At 39.9% G+C, this 24,848-nt stretch overlaps 1 protein-coding gene across 3 annotated transcripts; it reads left to right on the top strand.

Annotated features, from left to right (window-relative positions):
* Window positions 1-6,904: 6,904 nt before the first annotated feature.
* On the top strand, window positions 6,905-21,537 carry ANP32E (acidic nuclear phosphoprotein 32 family member E). Of its 3 annotated transcripts, none has more exons than XM_088835724.1 (7): window positions 6,905-7,269; window positions 10,229-10,378; window positions 10,864-10,986; window positions 11,746-11,911; window positions 12,998-13,173; window positions 17,943-18,000; window positions 19,025-21,537. In XM_088835724.1, exons 1-7 carry the CDS (start codon window positions 7,216-7,218, stop codon window positions 19,090-19,092), a joined length of 795 nt encoding a protein of 264 aa, XP_088691850.1. In that variant the 5' UTR covers window positions 6,905-7,215; the 3' UTR covers window positions 19,093-21,537. The 3 variants fall into 3 exon arrangements, with proteins under 3 accessions (XP_088691850.1, XP_055258890.1, XP_055258891.1); XM_055402915.2 differs by having other exon boundaries at window positions 6,908-7,269; window positions 19,022-21,537; XM_055402916.2 differs by lacking the exon at window positions 6,905-7,269 and adding an exon at window positions 7,917-8,050 and having other exon boundaries at window positions 19,022-21,537.
* The last annotated feature ends 3,311 nt before the right edge of the window (window positions 21,538-24,848 follow it).

Genomic DNA, 24,848 nt, shown 5'->3' with positions numbered 1-24,848 from the left:
TCACTTGACTGGGGCCTCCATTGGGCTGGGAGAGCTGGGGGATGTCTGGGCTCTCTCTCTTTATAGTCTCTCTTTCTCTAGGGCCTCTCTCTATATATGGCCTCTCTCTCCTTCAGCATAGTTGAACTTCTTTATATATATAACAACTTACTTTGCCTTGGAGCGTGTCAACCTGGAAGCTTTCCATAGAATATTAAAACTCTGGGCATTGTAGAATTATGTTCTCTCGGTATTCATCATCTATGCTGCTGTCAAGAGGGGCAGTAGTGACCCTGTTGGATGGTTTTCTGGAATTTTTCAGAGGCATGGGTAGGAAAAATTTCTGGTGGTTCCAAATCAGTCTGAACTCTGGAGAAAATGCACTTGCATTGGTTGTACCAGCTGTTGTCTTGAGGCTGCAAGTAAACTGGTTTGGAAAAGGGAAAGGTAAAAAGTTAAGAGAAAGTGAAGTTTGAAGTCATCCTTAACTCCTTTCTACTCTGTCACCTATGCCCCAAGCAGGCATTAACCAAACTCTTTATTTTCTAATGGAAGTGTGAATTTCAATTACCGTCTGGAGGCTGAGACACAGTCAACTACTAACCATGCCTTGAGCACCCACCTTTGATCAGCCCTGTGCTAAGTCCTGTGAGTGATGCCAGAGGAACCTGAGCTATTGACTTGTTTTCTCTCTAGGAAATTCCACTTTGGTTGGGCAAACCAAAATTAAATAACACCTATGAGTAAGAAATGGCAACCCACTCCAGTATTCTTGCCTGGAGAATCCCCATGGACAGAGGAGCCAGCAGGCTACAGTCCAAGGGGTCACAAAGAGTTGGACATGACTGAGCGACTAAGCACAGCACATGAGTAGGAAATGGCAACCCACTTTAGTGTTCTTGTCTGGAAAGTTCCATGGGCAAAGGAACCTGGCAGCCTACAGTCCATTGGGTTGCAAAGAGTCAGACATGACTTACAAGGCAGCATAGGATAAATGTTTAACAAGTAGTTTAATAAGTTCTAATGATTCAGGGGAGGTAAAATCTTTTTGGTTAAAGTAGGAGAAAAGCCTGGTGGTTTAGTCGCTAAGTTGGGTCTGATTCTTGCAACCTCATGGACTGTAGCCCACCAGGCTCCTCTGTCCATGAGATTCTCCAGGCAAGAATACTGGAGTGCGGAGAAGGCAATGGCAAGCCACTCCAGTATTCTTGCCTAGAAAATCCCATGGATGGAGGAGCCTGGTAGGCTGCAGTCCGTGAAAAAAAAAAAGAATACTGGAGTGGGTTGCCATTTCCTTCTCGAGGGGGTCTTCCCCACCCAGGAATCAAACCCAGGTCTCCAGCATTGCAGGCAGATTCTTTCCCAACTGAGCTATAAGGGAAGCCCAGAAGATCAGCCTAAGCAAAACTAAAAAGAGTAGAATGACTATCACCCGTATAGAACAAAAGGATACTAGTGAGACTTGATCAGAAAAATGTGATCTATGGGGTTATTCAGGGCTTCCCAGGTGGCGCTGTGGTGAAGAACCCAGCTGCTGATCAAGGAGACACAGGAGACGAGGGTTCAATCCCTGGGTCAGGAAGATCCCCTGGAGTAGGAAATGGCAAACCACTCCAGTATTCTTGCCTGGGAAGACCCATGAACAGAGGAGCCTGGCAGTTTACAGTCCCTGAGGCTGCAAAGAGTTGGACACAACTGAGCTAGAGCTAGAGAGGGGGTTGTTCAAGCCATGACTGCTGTATGACAACTCCTAATTGGGAGGGTTAAAGCAGTAATGATCATTTTATTATTTCTCATGGCTTTGTGGGGCAGGAATTGGAGATGGGTTCAGCTGGGTGGTTCTGGCTCAGGATTTCTTGTGTGATTGCAATCAGACAGTGGCTGGAGCTGGAAACGTAGGGTCCTGGAGAAGTTGAGGGCTGACTGGGTACCTCTCACCTCTTCATATTGGCTGGAGGCTTCTCAATGGGATTTCTCTCATGGGTTAGTCTGGGCTTCCTCAGAGGCCCCAACTTCCAAAAAATTCTTCAACCTTACTCTCCTCCAGACTTTTGATTTCCTGCCAGCACCCCTCCCCCATGGACCAAATACAGGAAATCATAGGACTTGATGCAGTTCATGTGGTTTTGGGTCACAGAGCAGTATGGAGAAGGGTGAAGAGTGGATCTGGAGAGGCAACAGAAAATATTCAGCAGCTGATAATTTTAGTTTTTGAACATTAAAGACATACTGAGTTAAATAATATCCTGATGTATGGTTCTTACTGGTGGATTAAAGGAGTATTTGAACCACCCTCTCATTTATTCCACTCCTTTGTTTCTAAATACTTAATCTCACTCTTCATTGGCCACTTAAACCCCACCTCATTCAGTTCAGTTGTGTCTGACTCTTTGAGACCCCATGGACTGAACACCAGGCTTCCCTGTCCATCACCAACGAAGCTTGCTCAAACTCATGTCCATCAAGTCAGTGATGCCATACAATCATCTCATCCTCTGTCATCCCCTTCTCCTGCCTTCAATCTTTCCCAGCACCAGAGTCTTTTCCAGTGAGTCAGTTCATTGCATCAGGTGGCCAAAGTATTGGAGTTTCAGCTTCAGCATCAATCTTTCCGATGAATATTCAGGACTGATCTCCTTTAGGATGGACTAGTTGGATCTCCTTGCAATCCAAGGGACTCTCAAGAGTCTTCTCCAACACCACAGTTTAAAGGCATCCATTCTTTGGTGCTCAGCTTTCTTTATAGTGCAATCCTCACATCCTTAAATGACTACTGGAAAAACCATAGCTTTGACTAGAGGGACCTTTGTTGGCAAAGTAATGTCTCTGCTTTTTAATATGCTGTCTATGTTGGCCATAACTTTTCTTCCAAGGAGCAAGCATCTTTTAATTTCAGGGCTGCAGTCCCCATCTGCAGTAATTTTGGAGCACAAGAAAATAAAATCTGTCACTGTTTCCATTGTTTCCCCATCTATTTGCCATGAAGTGATGGGACTGGATGCCATGATCTTAGTTTTCTGAACGTTGAGTTTTAGTCCAGCTTTTTCACTCTCCTCTTTCACTTTCACCATGAGGCTTTTTAGTTCTTCTTCACTTTCTGCCATAAGGGTGGTGTCATCTGCATATCTGAGGTTATTGATATTTCTCCCTGCAGTCTTGATTCCAGCTTGTGCTTCATCCAGCCCAGCATTTCGCATGATGTACTCTACATATAAGTTAAATAAACAGGATGACAATTTACAACCTTGATGTAGTCCTTTCCCAGACTGGAACCAGTCTGTTGTTCCATGTCCAGTTCTAACTGTTGCTTCCTGACCTGCATACAGATTTCTTAAGAGGCAGGTCAGGTGGTCTGGTATTCCCATCTCTTTCTGAATTTTCCACAGTTTGTTGTGATCCACACAGTCAAAGGCTTTGAGGTAATCAATAAAGCTGAAGTAGATGTTTTTCTGGAACTGTCTTCCTTTTTCGATGATCCAGCGGATGTTGATCTCTGTTTCCTTTGCCTTTTCTAAATCCAGCTTGAATATCTGTAAGTTCTTGGTTCATGTACTGTTGAAGCCTGGCTTGGAGAATTTTGAGCATTACTTTACTACCGTGTGAGATGTGTGCAATTGTGCGGGAGTCTGAACATTCTTTGGCATTGCCTTTCTTTGGGACTGGAATGAAAACAGACTTTTCCAGTCCTGTGGCCACTGCTGAGTTTTCCAAATTTGCTGGCATATTGAGTGCAGCACTTTCACAGCATCATCTTTTCGGATTTGAAATAGCTCAACCGGAATTTCATCACGTCCACTAGCTTTGTTCGTAGTGATGCTTCCTAAGGCCCACTTGACTTTGAATTCCAGGAGGTCTGGCTCTAGGTGACGTCTGCCTCATTATTACAGCTTAAAATGTATTTTAGTTCATGAATTTGGCATTTTCCCTTAACTATATTCCCTTTTTAAAGGATTAATTAATATTTTTGGCTGTGCTGGGTCTTCGTTGCTGTGCATGGACTTTCTCCAGTTGCAGTGAGTGAGGGCTACTTTTCGTTGAGATGTGCAGGCTTCTTACTGTGCTGGCTTCTCTTGCTGTACAGCATGGATCCAGAGTTGTGGCTCAGTAGTTGTGGCACACCAGCTTAGTTGCCCTGTGGCATGTGGGATCTTCCTCGACCCAGGGATTGAACTTGTGTCCCCTGCATTGGCAGGTGGATTTTTAACCCCTGGACCACCAGAGAAGTCCTTTCCTTCATTTTTTAAAAATTAAAATTAAAAAGATAAAGAACGGTTGATTTACAATGTTGTGTTAGTTTCTGGTGTACTGCAAAGTAATTCAGTTATACTGTACATGTATAAATATATTCTTTTTTTATATTCTTTTCCATTGTGATTTATTATAGGATATCGAGTATACAGTTTCCTGTGCTATACAATATGGCCTTGTTGTTTGTTCATGCTATTTATAATAGTTTGCATCCCTAATCCTGAACTCCCAATCCGTTCCTCCTCTGCACTGCCTACCCCTTGGCAGCCACAAATCTGTTCTCTATATCTAAGTCTGCTTTTGTTTTTTATATAATTTTATTTGTGTAATATTTTAGAGTCCACATACAAGTGATATCATATGGTCTTTGTCTGACCTACTTCACTTAGTATGATGATCTCTAGGTCCATCCATGTAGCTGCAAATGGCATTATTTCGTTATTTTTTATGGCTGAGTAATATTCCATTATTTTATATATACATAATATACATCTTCTTTATCCGTTCATCTTTTGATGGACATTTAGGTTGTTTCCATGTTTGACTGTATTTCATTCTTTTGTCCTTCTCTTAGCTCCATGCACTTATCCGCTAGCTTGGTGGTATTCTTCATTCAACCCCTTCCTAGGCACCTTTCTTTCTGTGCGCCGGCCTTATGAGGAATCTTTCCTCTCCAGCATCTTGTTTATCCTAGCTTCTTGACTGAGACTAGAAAGTTTCAAGGTATTGAGGTATGAAGATAAAAGATGATATGAGGTGGGGATAAAGGGTATAGGGGTAAGGTCCACTTTCGGAATCCCTCTCTAGGCTTTCTATGGCCTTTCCTCACGCTCATTATTTCTAGCCCACTCTCCCATTCTATCATTGTGTTCTGATAAAAAAGCCCGGCTGTTTAACCCCAATAATCATCTATCCCCTGAAACTCTTTGGCTTGCATACATTTCCCCCCTACAAATTCACCTCCTTCTTTTCTACTTGCTCCTTAGCTTCTCTGACAGCTTTGGTAGACAACTTAACATCTGTCTCCTCTTGCTCTCCTTCACCTGATAAGTCTTCTTATATTCATTCTCTGTGGACATCTTATTTTGTTCTCATGCCCTCAGCTATCATTCATATATGGATGACTTCCTAATCGGACTCTTTCCACTCAGAGTTTCAGATTGCAATGGCTAGTGGGGTCAGAACACAGAACTTCCTAAACTGGTACTAAAATGTGTTTCTTTGTAGTCCCCTTGTTCCTTGTCTTGCTTCTTTAAAAAAAAACTCTTCTTGAACTGTTTCTCAGTTCATTTTGATTCATTCTTGTATCATCTTGACTTCCTTTGGCCTGTGTTCAAACAAACAAAGACTAACTCCAAATACCTGCCCCTGACATATCATTTTATACCAAAATCTCTCCCTCTTCTGCTGTTTTTATCTTCATAAAACCTCCTTTTCAGGGAATTCAAAGGAAACATTTGGCAAGGAAAAGGCAATCACTATTTTGTTTTCTTTTATTTAACGTGACAAATTCCAAATAATTACATTTTAAATGCAAGCCTGTTTCAGGAGCTGTGTGTCTTGTTATGGGGAAGTATGGAAGGTGGGGCAATGTGGAGCCGTTAGAAATCTGATGGAAATCCTATTAAGGTCTCTAACCTGAAAAACTGGAAAAACAGTAAAGAAACAGTTCTGGAAGTTGGATTAAGTCACCTACCTCCTTCCCCGAAGTAGCGAGGATTTCTTTGGGTATTCTGAGAAAGTTGTAAGGGAATGGAAAGAACAGAATTTAAGCAAGAACTAAGAAAGGCTAAACTCTCAGAAGTTAAAAAAATCATTCTTATACCGCTTTTATATTCCACATTGACAGACTTTTAAAAGCACATTTAAACTACAGATTTCCTTGGAAACCGACCAAAGGGATTTTAGAAAGGAGAGGCATTGCGGTACTATTTCTATGCGCATTGATGTCTGATTTTCGTTAGGCCAGCATTGTTTTCCCTCCAAGGTCTTAGTGTCTATTACAGCAACAATTACCTCAAGAACAAGTCCTCTAGGGTAGTTTTGTTTAAAGGTGCCTAACTTATCATACTTCACCCAACTACTTTCAAAATCGTTTAGTCCTTCATGCTGAAAGTTAAAACTACCATCTTAATCCCTGTTCCGGTTCTGCACCAGAAGTCTGTCTCCTGCAGGGCAGTGCCACGAAGGCATGCTTTTTACGTGGTGAGCACGTTGCTGTGCACCTTGGCAGCAAAGCGAGAGCTGCTTTTTAAAACCGCCAGGAGCGGGTGGGTGCAGTGTGCTGAATTATCCGTCTCACAACTTCCGCACGTAAGAAGGATGTTTTCTTCCTTCCTTTAACATTAAACACAGACAAGACAAAAATAAAAACAAAAAGAAATCCAACAAGCTTCAGAACCGTCCGATAGCCTGGGGAAAGCGCGCCAATCACACAAAGAAAAGGAGGGGGGCTGCTGGGATTCAAAATCATTTCTCCGGGACGAACACCTTCCTGGACCTATCGGAGTTAACTGCGCGCTTGGTCGCAGCCAGTAAACACACTATTTCTGGTTCAGGTCCGCCCTAAAGACTGATAGACATTTATGTAAGCCAATGGAGTAGTGAGATGCGGAAGAATCCACCAATACATTCGGGAGGTGGGTGGAGTGTAGGCCAGGGGGTTGGCGGTGCCGTGTCATGGAGGCTCAGTCTCCGAGCAGCCATTGAAGGGGAAGGAACTGAGGGTGTGTGTATGTGTGTGCGTGTGAGTGCGCGCGCGAGTGTGTGGACACCGAGGTGGGGGCAGCCGAGTTAGAGTCCCAACTCCTTGGACTCCATTTGCGATTCTCTTCTTTCTTCCCCATACCTATCTGGTGGTGGTGGGCGTTTATATTTGTCTTTCTTTTCATTCATTTCCAAACCTTTAAAAAATTTAGGGTTGGGGGTAGTGGGAAAGGCAGGAAAAGGTAAGGGAGGAGAGTAGTAGCAGAAGAGCAGGAGGAGGACATGGAGATGAAGAAGAGGATTAACCTGGAGTTAAGGGACAGAGCCCCGGAGGAGGTGAGATGACTCAGCCCCCTCCCCTTCCTCACCAGCCCTGTATTCGGAGGATCGGGTTTCTGGGGGTCCTGGTGGGTGTGTGGGGAGGGGTAATGAATTAACCCCCATCTGGGGTTAGGGCTGGAGGGAAATATTCAATTTTAACTTTTAAATCATTAAAATCTTAAAATGGCGAAGGGTTTAAGTTTCTAGGGGGCGTTTTTGTGTTTGCTTGGGGGCTTAGCCCCTTCTCCCCTCGAGTCAGGCGTCGTGGCCTCGTGGGGGCGGGAAGCGGGGTGTCGGGGATGGTTCAGCGGCTTCGCTGCCCACGTTCCTGCTCCGTAGGGCCGGCGGCGTGGGCGCGACCCCCCAGTCCCATTCGCATCTGCCGCAGCCATCGTCGCCTGAGAAGTTAGTCCAACTTTTCTGCAGTGCTGCCAACTCTTTTTTTTGGGCCGGGGGGCGTCCCCGGCCTCGAGGCCCCTGGGCGTTCGACGACACCGCGCCGGGCGCTGGCTAGGGTCGCTTGCGTAGTCGGAAGGACCGCGGGCTGCCGGCGGCGCCCACTCCCCCGGGAAGCGGCGCGCGCCGACCGCCGCCAGGCGGAATCTGGGTCAGCGGCTGCTTCTCTGGCCGCGAGGAAGTTTTGGGGACTCGTCGTAGTGACCGGAGGTGGGGAGGGGACACGAGACTTTATCCCCTTCGTCTCCCGCGGTGTAACAAAATTCGGCCCGGCGTGTCGTGTCGTGGAGGCTGCAACTCCAGTTTTGATCCCGGGAGACGGTTTCACAAAACTAAACAAGTGGGTCGTAGAAGTTTCGCGTCTTAAAAGATCGGTTCGGCGAAACGGAATGATGCGCTCTCGCTGCTGTCGCCTTAGTTAAAGAGACGGGCTTGGGAGGGGCCACGTGAGGCGGGTCGGTCAACTTTTCGGGGGTCGGGCGGAAGGCGTTTCCGCCTCCTTTTTGGAGGGAGCCTTCTCGACCTCACGGAGCCCTCCCCGCCCGGGGCGGAGGCGCTGGGGGGAACGCGGGCTGGGAGGCGACCCCTTTTCTCGCTGGGGAGTCCCCGCCCCTTGTGGGGTTTCCCGGCGGTCGGAGCGGCAGGTCGCGAAATCGGGGCCCATGGCCAGCGAGGAACCTCGCGTTTCTGGTCGCAGTGGAAAGCGTCTAGATTCTTGCTAATTGCAGCCTTCGAAATAAACCCTAGAATTGCAATATAAGGGGTGTATTTTTTTCGGGAGGGGTAGAGGTGGTGCTTGTGCGTACCAGCGTAGTCCTTTCGCTAGGCTGTAGCGGCGTGAGGAGTGGGAATACGAGGTCTTTACGTACTTTTTAGAAAATATCTTTCCATGAAATTGGTGGGGGGCAGGGAGGAGGAAAAAGAGTCACTACTATCATCCCACAGATAACTTGAAGTTTCCTAGGGCCTACTCTTTAAGGACTTAAGGAAAAAACAAGAAGTTCAAAAGCTGTCTCGCAGAAGCACACATTTCGAATGTCTTAGTTGGAAAAGTGGGTTTGCCTCTCCTCTCCCATTTTTATACCTGTCCTATCCCTAGTAATTTTCTCGCCAGTTTTGGGGAGTCCCGGATGTCACTTTTTTGCAGCCTCTCCTCCTTCTCCTGTGGTGTAATAACGGTCTCTTATATTTGAATAGCCCTTTACAGCTTACAAAGCACTCTTCGTGTTTGTTATTTACTTTACTACTTCCGACCAACTTGTAAGGTGGATGGTATTGTTTTAGAATCCAAATTAGCAAACGGAGTCTCAGGGCAGTGAAGTTACTTACTCAAGTGGAAAAACTGGTTTTCTGACGCCAAATCTAGTGGCCCTCTCCTCCTCTCAGCTAGGCTAGGAGTCCCGAGACTGACAGTGCAGGCACAGCTCTGCCCCACGCTGTGACTGACCCCAGGCAGTCATGCTAACCTTCTAGGCCTTGACTTCTTCCGCTCTAAACAGATTATGATGCCTTCCTTTGCTTCCTGAAATACCATGTCATGTTCAAATAGAGAAGGTGGCATTCCTAGTTGCTAACATTTATTTCTCAAAATACCTCAAACATACTTTTGCATTGAGAGTGGAGGGCCAAGGTTTCCTGCCTCCCTTCTAGGTTTAAGTCCATTTAGGCCCACACCAGAAAGTTTTGTGCTCCAGCCCTGACCGGATAGAGGATCCAGCATATGCCCTTCCACGACTGGGGAGAAGTTACAGAAATTCTACCAGGGTGGCAGGGAAAAATAACATCTGGTCAAGGATGTGTTCTGGGTGATACTGATATTAGAACAAAGAACATCTGAAAGCTGGGCTGTCTGAGAAGGAGCTTTCTAATGTTTCTTCATGAAAGGTAACAAGGTATTTTTGAGTTATGGTGACATCAACCAAAGATAAGGGGGTTTTAAAGTGAAAGAGTGAATAAAACAATTGCCTTTCTTCTCCCTGCTATTTTAGGGCTCATTTAAATCCTTTCTCAGTAACCTCAGTGTCCCCTTACTGCATAAATATATGCCCTAATGTTGAGGGTCCTTTTCACACAAGTGTCAGAAACAAGTTTCACGTGGGATGTTTTTCAAAGGTTTATTTCTTATGTAATTAGAAAAAAAAAATTTTTTTAATTAGTGCGACATCCCTGGTGGTCCAGTGGGTAAGACTCTGTACTCCCAGTGTAAGAGACCCAGGTTCAATCCCTGGTCAGGGAACTAGATCCCACATGCTGCAACTAAGACCCAGTACAGCTAAATAAATAAATATATATTAAAATTTTTTTATTAGTGATTTGAAGCAGGCATTGAATGTCTTAGTCCAAGTTTAAATTTTAAAAAATTAACTTAAGATATCAGACTTTGTATTTCAATTTTGGGGGAGAATGAAAAGGATCTATATAAGGGGATTGGTGGTTTTAATATTCATGTTTCCAGAGTGTCAGGACCCAGGTCTTTTTGCTAAACAAACTAAAGAATGATTCATATTCTCTCTTCTAGGTAACAGAATTGGTCCTTGATAATTGCCTCTGTGTCAATGGGGAAATTGAGGGCCTGAATGATACTTTTAAAAAACTAGAGTTTCTGAGTATGGCTAATGTGGAACTAAGTTCACTGGCCCGGCTGCCCAGCTTAAATAAACTTCGGAAGGTAAGTTGGCATTAGGCATGAGAGTATCATGATTTTGATGCCATGGGCTATTACGCACATTTTTTTCCCCACATGAAATGATGATTCTGCCTTTTAATTAGAAGCCTCTAAGTTTCTAGAGGTAAGAAAATGGGTTGTGTAGCATTTTGAAATCCACTGTAATATTGCTTTGGTTATGGAAATTTAAATTTAATAATGAAATCACTTTATGACATGAATTTAACACCTACCAAATGTTTTTCTCTGAAGTGTAAAATCCAACTGTTATACAACTGGAACCAAACCTGGTTAGAAGTCTGTAGAGATTCTAATATTTTATTTGGAGGTCGTGGATGGGAATTTGGAAATTAAAGACTTGTGAAAGTCTTTCTTGAAGGCAAAGAGAATGACAATTGTTTTCTTCTTTAAATTGATATATTTTAGAAATCTTTAATGTGTCCTAAGCCTTTGCCATTCTTTGTTTTCTTCTCATGTTGAATATATAGTTGGAACTTAGTGACAATATAATTTCTGGAGGCTTGGAAGTCCTGGCAGAGAAATGCCCAAATCTTACCTACCTCAATTTGAGTGGAAACAAAATCAAAGATCTCAGTACAGTAGAAGCTCTGGTAAGTGGAAAGGTTTGTCTCGGGACTTGCTTTTTTTGGTTGAATTTTCTGAGATTTGCTTGAGTTTTATCCTATTGACTTGTAATTAACTCTTTTGAAACTTTTGACTTTTTAATATGTTGTGATATAGATGATACTGCTTTATTTTGCTTTGTAGTTAAACATTCAGATAAATGTTTAAATCAGTAGGAAATTCATTTTATCATCAACTTCAGGAGTTGAATATCTGGTTGTAAAATTTCCAGTATTTTCTTAAATTCTGTTCCTTCTTTCTTGATTCTTTTTTGAGTTATTTCATTATTTGCTCCTCAGTTTGCTGGTGTGAGGGAAGGAAAGGAGATGAAGTGAAACTCTGAAAACTTACCAAATAAAAAAAGCTTGGGGGTGGTTGAAATTGTTGGAAATAAACTTGATTGTGGATTTAAACTAACCATGTTATTGTTGTTGCCTCTTTATGCACAGATTCAGTCAACAAAGTATATTGAGTATACACTACAGGTAAAGCACTAAGCCAGGTGCTAGAGATGGCAGTGAACAAAACAGAGTTCCTGCTTTTGTGGCATTTACGTGCCAGGGCCTATTAGGAGAATTAATTATGCTTGATATAATAACCCTTCATTATAAAATTCTAAACATCTGAAATTCTCTTGACTTCAAGTTCTGGTCCATGCATTAAAACCAATTCTGGTTCATGCATTAAAAAGAAATAACATGAGATTTTAAATTGTGAATGTAATTTTTTACTTTTCACCTTTCTAGCAAAATCTTAAAAATTTGAAGAGTCTTGACTTGTTTAACTGTGAGATCACAAACCTGGAAGATTACAGAGAAAGTATTTTTGAACTGCTGCAGCAGATCACATACTTAGATGGATTTGACCAGGAGGATAATGAAGCACCAGACTCAGAAGAGGAGGATGATGAGGGTAATCATTCTTAATACTATAAATGTATCACAGTTATAGCCTCTACTCTAGCTAGTAAATTAGATTGGACTTGGGTATATAAGTGTGGGGGATAAAAGATGTAAGACAAGAAAAACTTAAAACCCACAGCCCTAGTCTTGTATTTGTTCAGATTTCTGATTGCTTTGGGGTATTTAATGGTTATTATAATATTAAGCTTCATGAAATTTTATATTTATGTGAACTTCACCACTACTCAGTAAAATGGTAACTTTTTTTTTTCTGGTAACTTTTAAAATAGTATTAAAAACAAACCAAAAACTATTCATCACATAATTATCCATAAAAGTCACAAAGTAGAAACAACTCAAGTATGTATGAGTTGATGAACAGATAAACAAAATGTGATATATCCATACAGTGGAATCTTAATCAGACATAAAAATGATTGAAGTACTGATGAATGCTACAATGTGTGTGAACCTTGAAAACATTCTGCTAAGTGAAAGAAGTCATATTCAGAAAGCCACATTGTATGACACTGTTTATATGAAATGTCATACAACATGTGTGGCCTTTACCTCAAATTCGTACGCAAATTCATAGAGACAGAAAGTAGAGTAATGATTGTTAGGGATCTGGGAGAGGAGAATAGTGAGTGACTATTAATGGATATAGGATTTTTTTGTAGTGGGTGACGGAAATGTTCTAGGAGTTGAACATTTTCAGATAAATGGGTGACTAATAGATCAGATGACAGAACAGCTGTTGTTAGTGATGGGACACTGTTGCTATTGGTTGAAAAGTTATTCACTTGTAAGAAGAAATTTGAGGGATAAACAGTGTTACAAAATGGTGGAATGATTGACAGGTTTTGAAGACAGAAGTAAAATCAGCTTCAGTACATGTAAGGTTTTGATGAAAATCTATACATTGGGAAAATTTTAATATTTAGATACTGTATTTCTCAAATAGGGATGTTATAAAAGAGAAATCTTAAAAAAAAATCACCCTGAGATACTTTCTACCCCTTGGCTTAAGAATTTGAGGGGCCAGGGCAAAAATATTTGCCCAGACGTTTGCTCATCTTTTAAAATATTCTAAAAGATGGAGATGAAGATGATGAAGAGGAAGAGGAAGATGAAGCTGGTCCACCTGAAGGATATGAGGAAGAGGAGGAAGAAGAGGAGGATGAGGATGAGGATGAAGATGAAGCAGGCTCAGAACTGGGAGAGGGAGAAGAGGAGGTGGGCCTCTCATACTTGATGAAAGAAGAAATTCAGGTGAATAGACCTTCTTATGTGCAGTGAAAATTAACTCTTTAGGCATAGGGTTAAGTAATACAAAAAGTAAGTTGTGTAGAAATTTGAGAGTTGTTTTTCACAACTCCGTGTGTGTCCACCTGCTTTTTTCCCCCCACTGTCCCCCAGTTTATACTATATCCAGATAATCATAAACCCTATGATTTTGCCTCCCAGATATCTTTCAAAGCCATCTTTCCCTCAGTAGCATGGTATAGTGGAAACATTTTACAAGTGTTTTTGAGCCCCAGTTTCTGCATTTATACAACTGAGATTTATACCAACTTCATAGAGTCGTTAAGGATTTAACAAACTAATATGTGTAAAGTATCTAGTTGCAGGCATATTGTAGGCACTCATGGAAACTTTCCTTTCCCCTAATTATTTTTTGCTTATGCTTTTCTAGTAGTTAAATGGTCTCTCTGAGAACAGTGTTACTACTTAGGTGTATCCTCCACAGTGCTTGCCTGTGTGGTCTGCATGCACATGTGATTGTATCACTAGCCTGCTTGAAACCCTTTAATGTTTCCCTGTTACCACCATGATATACAAGGTCCTCCATTATCTAGCCTCTGCTTCCTTCTCTAGCTTCGTCTCCCTTAGTACTGAATTAAATCATCACACGAAGCTATTATTGCCTTTCTGTCTGTACACACATTGTTTACTTTATCTGAAATGACTTGCTAGCCATGCCTTCTAATGAACTTTTCTTTTCTCTCAGGGAAACATCCATATACTAAAGTATGTAAAGTGGACTGATTTTATGTACAACTCCATGAAATATTATATATGTACATACTTGTGTAACCACTACTCAAATTGTGCCTCATGATTCTTTAAACACTCAGCTCTGGAGTTGCCTCATTATTGAAGCTTTCTGTAATTTTAAAGGGACAGTCACTCCTTCCTTTTACCTTTGAACCTGTAGACATTTTGTAAAAACTTACTTGGCCACTTTCTACTAGATGGCTTCTTTAGGGAAGGGCTATTCATCTTTGTGTCTCAGCATCTACTACATTGATTGGGATATAGCAGGTTCACAGGAAATGTCAGTTGACTAGAACAAATGATCTGTAGTCCCTGGGAATTTAGATAAGTTATTAAGTTTTCTCTTAATGTAAAATTATTGAGTTTTGTTTTCATCATTCATAATTTAATATTTATTATTAAAAATAACCTCTTATTTAGACTAGAAATTGTATTTTTATTTGTTTTCCTAATGACTTTTACATTACTTAAACAGTATCACTGATTAATGATGATTTTTCTCTGATACCATTTTAAATATGAAACTAGTGTAGAAAAAAATGGCACTTAAATTTATTTGGGGCTTTAGTGAGTTAGGATCTTTACAATAATGAAGAGTAGAACTTTTAAGTATTCAGGGAGAAAGGCAACCTATTCAATTTTTATCAGCATACAACTTGAATATTTTCCCCATAAGTTTTAATTTACTTAGTAAAATAATAGACTTATTATTTTGTAATTTGATTTTTTTTTGCCTTTGGCTGCACTGCTCCATTTGTGCGACCTTAGTTCCCTGACCAGGGATCAAACCCATGCCCCTGCTGCTGTGGAAGTAGAGTCCTAACCACTAAAACACCACTATTTTCTGTGCCAATAATTCTTCTTTAAATAGTATTAAGTCATTTAAAAATGACCTTCAGCTAACTTTGAATGTGTTTATATTCACCCTTCTGTTGAGTATTGGAAAATATGAACTAAAAATGATGTGGTGAAGAATAGAGCAAACATCTCTAAGATAATATATACAACATTAAGTCAGCTACCTGGTACCCCGGTAGCTGGGTCCAGAGGTTTCAGTCATGATGAGGTAATTTGGGTGTTTTTAAAAATGAAGTCTTGTTTTTAGAAGCTAAGAGCCAGAGAACCTTCAGAAAGTAAGATTAAAGAAATATTAGAAGGAAACAGAAATGATATTTGATTCGCTACTTTTTTGTTTGAGTTATTTCTATTTCAGCTGCTCTTCAGATGTAAGGAATTAATGTGTATAAAGAAGGACTTACATGTAGTCTACTTCATTAAAAATGGAGATGGGGGATTTAGGAGAATTGGGAATTATGGTGTCTTTGCACTATTCACAGTATTAACTGAAATGAGGAAACATTTTATAAACCACTAATTAACCACTAATTAGGAAAATACCATAATCTTTACAGAGCAAATATCTGGTAATCTAATAGATTATAGAGTGAGTGAGTGTGTGTGTGAGTGTGTGAGTGTGTGTGTGTGTGTATTTAGCTGTGCTGGGTCTTCATTGTAGCACACAGGATTTAGGTTCGTGTGCGTGTGTGTGTATTTAGCTGTGCTGGGTCTTCATTGTAGCACACAGGATTTAGGTTTGCGTGTGTGTGTGTGTGTGTGTGTATTTAGCTGTGCTTGGTCTTTATTGTAGCACACAGGATTTAGGTGCGTGTGTGCGTGTGTGTGTGTGTGTGTGTATGTGTGTATATTTAGCTGTGCTGGGTCTTCATTGTAGCACACAGGATTTAGTTTCCTGAACTCCAGGCTCCCTGCCTTGTAAGCACGGAGTCTTAGCCAAAGGACCACCAGGGAAGTCTCTAGATGATATATATATATATTTAAAGGCATAAAAAGATGGTATATTTTTTAAAAAGGCATAAAAACATGGATTAATCGTTTTGTATAAAACAAAATTCAGAGAAATAATTTGCTTTTTAAAGTTGAGCTTTTCTAAATTACCACAGAATACATGTGATTAGTATTTCAAGTGGTTTGGTTTTTAAAAAATTTATAAATATTTGAATACCCTCATTTGTCATTCCTTGCAGATTTGAAGTGTTTAAAACAATGTTCTTTCCTTTTTCCTTTTCCTCACCCTTTCCCTACTCTTCTCTCCCTTTCTTTTCTACCCTCTTCTCTTCCTTTTTCATGTAAGTGTAAGCCAACACATTTTCCTGATTTTTACTATAGTTGCTTAGTTTATTTGCTACCTCATCAATTGCTTATGCTTTTTGTAGCTTGGGTGTCCTGGTATGGAGTGTTTTAAGGTTTGAATTGACTAAGAACGGTTTCTGATATGTGTCATGCAGTTTAGTTTCTCAGGGGCTTCAAGCTAACTGTGGGAAAAATAGGTTCTGATTAATATTTCTAGACACAAATGGAGCTGTGGTTATTTTGCAAAAGGTGGGTCGTCCAAGTTTTTCTTAACTACCAAGCAGTTTTTAACATTTGCCATTTAAACTATTTTTAAGGAGGTGTAAACTGTTTTGAGGTTGGAGAGGGTCCCTAGATTGATTGAATTTTTTAAAATATATATTAGAACTTAACCATTTGGAACACAACCAAGCACAAGGCAGTAATGTTTAAAATGTAAAAGTATAAAAGGTCTAAGTAACAAAAGACGTTTACTTAGTAGGAGAATATTCAAGTTGTTACTCTGAACCTGTTTTCTCTTTTATATTCAGTTCTCTGGTAAGCTTGTTGATCTAGTTTCTGAATCCATAGCAGATTAAAATTGAAATAGTAAGTAACTGTAAAAGAGCAGGCATTAGGAAAAGATACAACTCAAAGTAGAGGCCAAGAGTCACTTTAAAAAGGAGAAAACCATCTTACATATATTAACAGTCTTTGAGGAAACTGGCATATACTAATTAGTATACTGCTCATCGTCAAAATGGTGACTATGATAATTCAAGGAAAAGGTTTAGCATAAAATGGTAGAGGTGTGCAGTGCATTTTAGAAATTTCATCCCAGTTTGCTAAACAAAAAAAGGTTATGATGTTTGAAGACTGTGTTTAAATCTTAGTTATCTAAAACATTTCATCCCAAAAGAGTTATAGATCAAATTTTATTGTGATTTTTATTGATATTTGCTATTTTGCTGTGTAGATTTTTAGATGTAGAAAGAACTTAGAGGTCTTTCTAGATGAATGCTTCTTTCATTGATTGGAAAACTGAGGTCCAGAGAGATTAAGTGACTGAATCCACACGTATAACTGTGTTGGAGCTATGATTCAGGTGATTCCTTCCTCAGTCTATGAAACAGAAGACTGTGTCTTTAAAATAGTCAGTAATTACTCTATTAGCCACTGGGCACATTTGCTTATTTAGTTATAAAGTAAAATAAAATTCAGTTCCTCATTTGCACTGGTCACATTTCAGATGCTCAGTTGCTGTGTGTGGCTAGTGTTTACTGCATTGAACAGCACAGATACAGAACATTTCCGTTGTTGCAGAAAGTTCTTTTGAACATTGCTGTTCTCAACCATAACTTATTTTTATGAAGAAACTAGATTTAGTTAGGCTTTTAAAAAGACCTCTGTAAGTTAGGCAGAGGTTGTCGAACACAGGATGACCCTATATTTTTTTCCTGTTGGAATGTATTGTTATCAAAGAGTGAAAAGCCCGTGTCATGGGTTGTTTATTCTCAAACTGAATTTTTTCTTTTAATTGAAGTATAGTTGATTTACAGTGTTGTGTTAGTTTCTGGTCTATAACAAAGTGATTCAGTTATATATATACACACTTTTTCATAATCTTTTCCATTTTAATTTACTGCAGGATATTAGATCCCTGTGCTATACAGTAGGACCTTGTTGTTTATTTTATGTATGTAGTAGTTTATATCTCCTAACCCCACACTCCCAATTTATCCCTCCTTCATCCCCTTTGGTAACCATGTTTGTTTTCTGTGTCTGTGAGTCTGTTTCTGTTTCGTAAATAAGTTTCTTTGTGTCATATTCAAACTAAATATTTGAATCTCAAGGATGAAGAAGATGATGATGACTATGTTGAAGAAGGGGAAGAAGAAGAAGAAGAAGAGGGTGAGTTACATTAGCCATTCAAAAATCCTAAAAAGCCTTTATTCATGGGTTTTAAAGAATGTGTCTATAATTCAAATTATCACTGATCTCTTTGATATTGGTAACATATCACACAATTCCTTGAAAGGTATAAAATCTTTTTAAAGAGGAATTTTCTCAGGACATTCATTAATTCCATTTAAAAGAAAAAAACCAAACAACAGCTTATAACATTTGTTTCAAAACAGGAATGAAGAGATAATGGGACCATAAGCTCAACTTATTATTTTTTTATAGCCTTTCATTTTGGAGAGGGTGAAACCTTATTTATGAGAGAAGAACAGTTGAATTCCAGATAATGCCTGTTTTAGATTTGCCTTCTGGTTCTCTTTACCTAGGTCTTTCAAGAAATTTAAAAATTTAGTAACAGTTCCATTAATGTTTCTTGATCTGTACTTCATGATTTGGCCACAAGGGTGCATAGCAAGCTGTCATTATTTATGGATTTGGAGAAGACTCTTGAGAGTCCCTTATACTGCAAGGAGATCCAACCAGTCCATTCTAAAGGAGATCAATCCTGGATGTTCATTGGAGGGACTGATGCTAAAGCTGAAACTCCAATACTTTGGCCACCTCATGCGATGAGTTGACTCATTGGAAAAGACTCTGATGCTGGGAAAGGTTGGGGGCGGGAGGAGAAGGGGACGACGGAGAATGAGATGGCTGGATGGCATCACCGACTCTGTGGACATGAGTTTGAGTGTACTCCGGGAGTTGGTGATGGACAGGGAGGCCTGGCGTGCTGTGATTCATGGGGTCGCGGAGAGTCGGACACGACTGAGCGACTGAACTGAACTGAACTGAACTGAAGTCTATTAAGGTTGTTTCAATACTGAACTTAAAAGGAATGCAGAGGGGAAACCTAACCTATAATTTTCTTGTGCCATTAACTTTAACTAAGATAGATTCAAAATTTTGTAGCCTAACAAATATCCATTTGTTAAAATTAAGTATTTTGAACAGTTTCCTTTTATTTTTTCAGAAGAAGAAGGTCTTCGAGGGGAAAAGAGGAAACGAGATGCTGAAGATGATGGAGAGGAAGAAGATGACTAGATCATTCTAAGACCAGATTCCCTAATGTTCCTGGGTGTGCAATAGAGTGATCACATCTTCTTTGTTTCTTCTTGTATGATAGCTCTCCCTACAGAATATAATGTGTAACTTTTTATAGGAAAAGTGTGGTTTTACTATTTTTGCCTTATCATTCCAAATAAGATTAGTCTGTTAATGATCATATTGTATGTAGAGAAAAATTTTCATTGACCCCCCCATTGTGAAATTCCCTAGCAATTTCTTTAGAATCTTAATTTTTCTAATTAAAGCTCATTGTATTAGTCATTTTTAGCATAATTAAAATATGATCGCTTTTACACAGGCATAGTATGGTGCATTTCATTCATAGGGTTTTAAAGTTATTTATAAATTCACTGAAATCACAGTTGGCTGAAATCTGGAATAAAAATAGTCTCTTGAATGATAAGTTGGTTATTTCTTTAGAGGCAACCCAGAGATCTTTAGTTTGAAGGCATTGCCTTTTTTTTGGCTGAGGGTAATTGAGTGCTTTTTTGTCACATGAGTAGCTTGGAAAGTAGAAGCAGAATAGTAAAGGTTCTATTCAGCAATATAGTTCATGGCATTTGTGGAGCCTTCTAAAACCTTTTAAGCTAGGTGACTAAGAAGATTTTTATTTTCAAGGAAAAATTGCTTATACTGAGTTGAGAGACATGTAGGTGAGCCCTTTCTTGTTCCAGTGGAAGATCATGACCTGCCAACGGTTGTTATTTTAAGTGTGCACTCTCGTTTTCCTCTCAGTGAGTCTCTTATGATCACCTCCCTTTCTTGTTTCACTCCCTTCCCTCTTCTCAAAAAACAGTTGGGAAACAGGAACACCCAGGATGACTCTGTTTTATACCTCAACCACCTTTTCAGACCTGTCTCAGTCTTAAACAAGCTAAGTGAAAGAAACTGAGTATTTTCTGAAATATGAATATTATCAATACAGTTTTATGCAACAGACTCTGCTTACTGTAAATCTTTCTTGACAAGATGTACAGATTGTATTAGGAAGATGGAGAAAGAAAAGAACAGAGGAGACTGTTGGAAGCAGCATTGTGTTCCTCAAAAGTCAGAACAATTGCCTGGTGATAATGAGACATTCAAATCAGATTAGCTTTCCAAATGATTTAGATACCATTCTGCAAATATGGGCTTCCAAGGTGGCACTAGTGATAAAGAATTCACTTGCCAGTACAGGAGTAATAAGAGATGCGGGTTTGATCCCTGAGTTGGGAAGATCCCCTGGAAGAGGTCATGGCAACCCACTCCAGTATTATTGCCTGGAGAATCCCAGGGACAGAGGAGCCTGAGTGACTATAGTCCATAGGACTGCAAAGAGTCAGACATGACTGAAGCGACTTAAGAATGCACACACTGCAAAGTAGTTCTAATTTTTCTGAGTAGAACCTTTATTCTTTGTATAGTTTTAAAGCATTATTACCAGTTATAGCATTTAATTGGAATACACTGGACAGCTGGGAAAATATTTGAAACTAAATCAATGTTAAGATTTGTTTTCAGGTAGATGTCTATTAAAAATATAAACATTTGGGATAACCGAGTGTGTGTTTCCTTATACAATTACTAAATATTATGAGTAGGCAAGTACATCTTTTTTTTGTTGTGGAGGTTCCATGTTCAAGGCAATTGCTTTCTTAATTTTGGCTAGCTAAAAATTTTTTCCCCTTTGTTTTTAAAAAGTATCAACAAATTAGTTGGTTACACTTTCATACTGGGACACATTTAAATTACTGAGAATAGTATTACTTCTTAGTTTAAAATGTATGACAGGGTTTTAAAGTAAAAAGTTACAAAGTTATTTCTGGATAAACTAAAAAAGCTGCATAACTGAAATAAAACTGTTGGAATAAGTTTAGTTGGGGGTTGGAATCTCCAAAAGGCTAACATTTTACTCCTTTTTAACAATTATAATACCCTGTTTTAGTCCCTAAGAATTCTTATTGCATAATATGCCAGATTATAAGATACTTTAAAAGTTAAATCTATATATTGACTTTCTTATCAATCATTGTGCAATCAAAATGATCAAAAGTAGAGTTCTTTGGTTTGAAAACAACACTTAGAGCCTCCAAGTAACTTTTTTAAAAGTTATTTAGCTTTGTGGGTGATATTTTCATGCAAATAAGTAAGGGTGGGTTTTATATTTTGTAGAAGTTTTTGGTCCTATTTTAATGCTCTTTATATGGCAGTATGTATATAGTGTGTTAAATTCCTCAAGACCCTCCTTGAAAACTTTGAAGTTAATACTTTTGTGCAACTGTGTTTTGAATAAAGCCATGACAGTGTTAAAAACAAACAAAAAAGGCAGTACTGATTATTATTTTATTGTTTCTGACCCCTGTTTTTTTCTGTGACTGCTGTAATTTAAAGTTTTTGAAAGTGAATTGCTTCAAATAAATTGAAGAGTTGTTACTGATAGTTTCACTGTATGACATTCATTTTTTTAACATCACCATTGGGGGCTTTGAAGGTCTTTCTAAAAACAGAATCAGCTTGAAAGTTAACATTCAAACACCAATGTGATATGAGATAATACAGTGTGATAGTTTAACTCATTAACTTTTCCCAAGGGGTTGCAAACTGAGCCAGTACTTTTTGTATTTTGATTTGAAGTAATATCTACAGCTGAAGTAACTATTGTTTATAGTTACCCAAAGTGATTATAAACCTCTTGTACAGCAAATAGTTTTCTAAAATGAGTCTAAAGTCTCCATTAATACTGTATGTTTATCTTCAGAGTCCTTAGATAATATAAATACAAATATAAATAATTCTTGCATATTTATCTTGAGTAAATCCAACCTGAAACAAACTTTATCTGTTCTCATTTTGTTTTTCCTGTGATAAGTGGATTTTAAAAGTTTCATTTGTAGGCAACTCTGGAATCTGATAAAGTCAAGGCACAAGTATAACGTTAAGTACTGTTTTCATGTATTTTAATTATGGAACTCTGCTTCCTGAGAGATGGAAAATACTGGTGGACATTTCAATTGCAGGGATTACTGAAATTAGTAGAGTATTTTCTGGTTTTATGGCTTAAAAAAATTTAAAACTTATCCCTTCTAGGTTAAAGATGATGGTAGTAATACACTAGTTTTTGGTGGAGATGTTAGATAATGAATACATTCTTTAAGAGAATGGGATTAAAAAACACTTTTAAGTATTGTTTATTCCTTCCCTCAGTCGGTCAAGAATCTGCCTCCAGTATTGGAGACCCGGGTTCTATCCCTGGGTAGGGAAGATCCCCTGGAGAAGGAAATGGCAACCCACTCCGGTATCTTTGCCTGGAAAATCCCATGGACACAGGAACCTGGTGGGGTGCAGTCCATGGGGTTGCAAAGAGTCAGGCATGACTGAGCAACTAACACTTAAACACAACTTCATTCCTTGTTCTATATTTTAAAGAGAGGCTTTGGAACATGTGACATTTATTCTTCCCATGGCTGAAAATTTTCCCTCTGTTCTTCCTAGTACTGGATGCAACGATATTATAGTGCAGCTGTTGCTTAATAATAGCATCCTACCACTGCATTCCTTTTTCACCTACTAATCAGCCTAAAGATTTGAGAACCTGGCTTGGATAATTTGGTCTTTGGCAGCTACTTGTGTTACTAGTCTAATGAAGAGGCCTAACATGGAGGAGAACAGGTTTTACCACAAAAGCAGGAGACACAGATTGGATCCCTGTGTCAGGAAGATTCCCCTGGAGGAGGAAATGGCAACACACTCCAGTAGTCTTACCTGGAAAAACCCCACCGACGGATCTGGGCATGTCACAGTCCATGGGGTCGCAGAGTAGGACATGTATGCCACTTTTTCGTGTGGTAAGACCGTGTGGTTATCCCATGACAGCAGTTCTGCTTGAGAAAGAATCAGAAGCTAGCCAAGTTAATGGCTTTCAATTTTATGAATATTTGCAAATAATTTATTTTTTGTTTAAGCATCATTTGTACCTGGTTATTTATAAAATGGACATGTCCACATTACATATCTGCAGGCCACCAGATTAGGCATGCAACATTGGTGAAAACTCATTTTAGCTGTTCAAAAGTGATTTTGACCCCGTAAATAGTTCCCTACTTTCTCTGAATCTCCTATTCAATGCTCAGACTGCACCATCTTGCAGATGAGGGCCATGACCTGCGTCCTCCATTTTAGTTGTTAACTTTTCCTGGATAGACTCACTCCCACAGCTCCAGAATTAACAGAGACTACAGGGTTTCCCTGGTGTCTCAGAGGTTAAAGCGTCTGCCTCCAATGCGGGAGACCTGGGTTCGATCCCTGGGTTGGGAAGATCCCCTGGAGAAGGAAACGGTAACCCACTCCAGTATTCTTGCCTGGAGAATCCCATGGACGGAGAAGCCTGGTAGGCTACAGTCCACGGGGTCACAAAGAGTCGGACACGACTGAGCGATGGAACGGAACGGAACAGGGTTTCTCCACTGGGAGGCATCTTCTCCCACAGGCCTCTTTTCTCAGCACGAAGAAACCAGTAACAGTGTGCTCAAGGCTACTTATAAAGACTAGCTCTGTATGAGGAATACTGGGGTTGGTAGAAGAATCCATAAATATTATGGAAGGAACTGGAGTTTGAGCAACTTTTATTTATTTTTTAAACTAATGACAGCAGCAACAGAGGAAGCTAGCATCTGCAAGGGAAGCAACAAGTACCATCACAGTGCAACTCTAGCCGAGAAATCAGTGCAGGCCGTTTTTAGCGGTGCACCCCTCTCCCGTTTTCTGAAAATATTCTGAGTTAAGAACAATCTCACTTGTGCAGTGTTGAAGATTTATTACTTGTAGGAAATGAGTGAAGTCTTTCTGAATAGGATTCCAGATTTGGGCTGTGTGTGTGTGTCTTATTCTTACCATGCTGTCCATATTGGGATATGTGGAGGGAAATTTAAAATTGTTTTGACATATTTTGCATTTTATCCTCTTGCTGCTGCTGCGTCGTCGCTTCAGTCGTGTCCGACTCTGTGCGACCCCACAGACAGCAGCCCACCAGGCTCCGCCGTCCCTGGGATTCTCCAGAACACTGGAGTGGGTTGCCATTGCTTTCTCCGTATCCTCTTGCAGTACTGCTTGGTTCCCCCACTGCGAAGGTTCTTGGGCTGTAGGAGTCAGTACATGATGGATTAGAACCCTATCATCTCCATTCATCTTGTTTTTACCCCATGTCCTTCTTACTTTGCGGACTCCAGCTTTAAGGCTGACTCCCGCTACACTCCTCTGGGGCGAACTAACCACACCGTGCAGGTTATCTTATCCCACTATCAGCACTCGGATTCTTGATAGCAGTCTGGAATAAACAGTGGGAGATTTTACTTCAATGTTTATAGTGAAATAAAATAATCTCAGGGTATGTCTTTGAGGTTATCTTTGCCTTAATTTTAACCTTAATTTCCCCAATCTCTACCACTGTGCTACAAAGCAGTTTTTCTTTCCTCAGTCAGTTCAGTCGCCCAGTCGTCTCCGACTGTTTGCGACCCCAGAGACTGCAGCCCATGGACTTTCTCTTCCTAGAGGACTTTTTACAGCAAGACGCCCTCCAGCGATTCTGGAAACTAGCGCGGTCGTAATAGTAGAGCGTGTTGGCGAGAGCAAAAGGACTTGAAACTACAGAAATAACACTCTAGTTACAGGGGAAAAGAAATAAAAAGCGCTAATCACTTTAGAGTGTGCCCCTGACTTGATTCAAGAAGCCCACGGCAAAAAGTTCTGACAAACTA

This window comes from Moschus berezovskii, chromosome 4 (genome assembly GCF_049115385.1).
Source record: "Moschus berezovskii isolate FMDL1 chromosome 4, NW_MosBer_1.0, whole genome shotgun sequence".
In the NCBI taxonomy this organism is placed as follows: Eukaryota; Metazoa; Chordata; class Mammalia; order Artiodactyla; family Moschidae; genus Moschus; species Moschus berezovskii.
The sequence above is the reverse complement of the archived record's forward strand: the minus strand, read 5'-3'. Positions and strand labels throughout refer to the sequence as shown.

Bases quoted from the DNA above. Each gene is read 5' to 3' on its own strand.
- ANP32E (XM_055402915.2), top strand. From the start codon at position 7,216: ATGGAGATGAAGAAGAGGATTAACCTGGAGTTAAGGGACAGAGCCCCG. The intron at 10,379-10,863 runs GTAAGTTGGCAT...TTGAATATATAG, and splicing joins GCTTAAATAAACTTCGGAAG to TTGGAACTTAGTGACAATAT. The intron at 13,174-17,942 runs GTGAATAGACCT...TTGAATCTCAAG, and splicing joins TGATGAAAGAAGAAATTCAG to GATGAAGAAGATGATGATGA.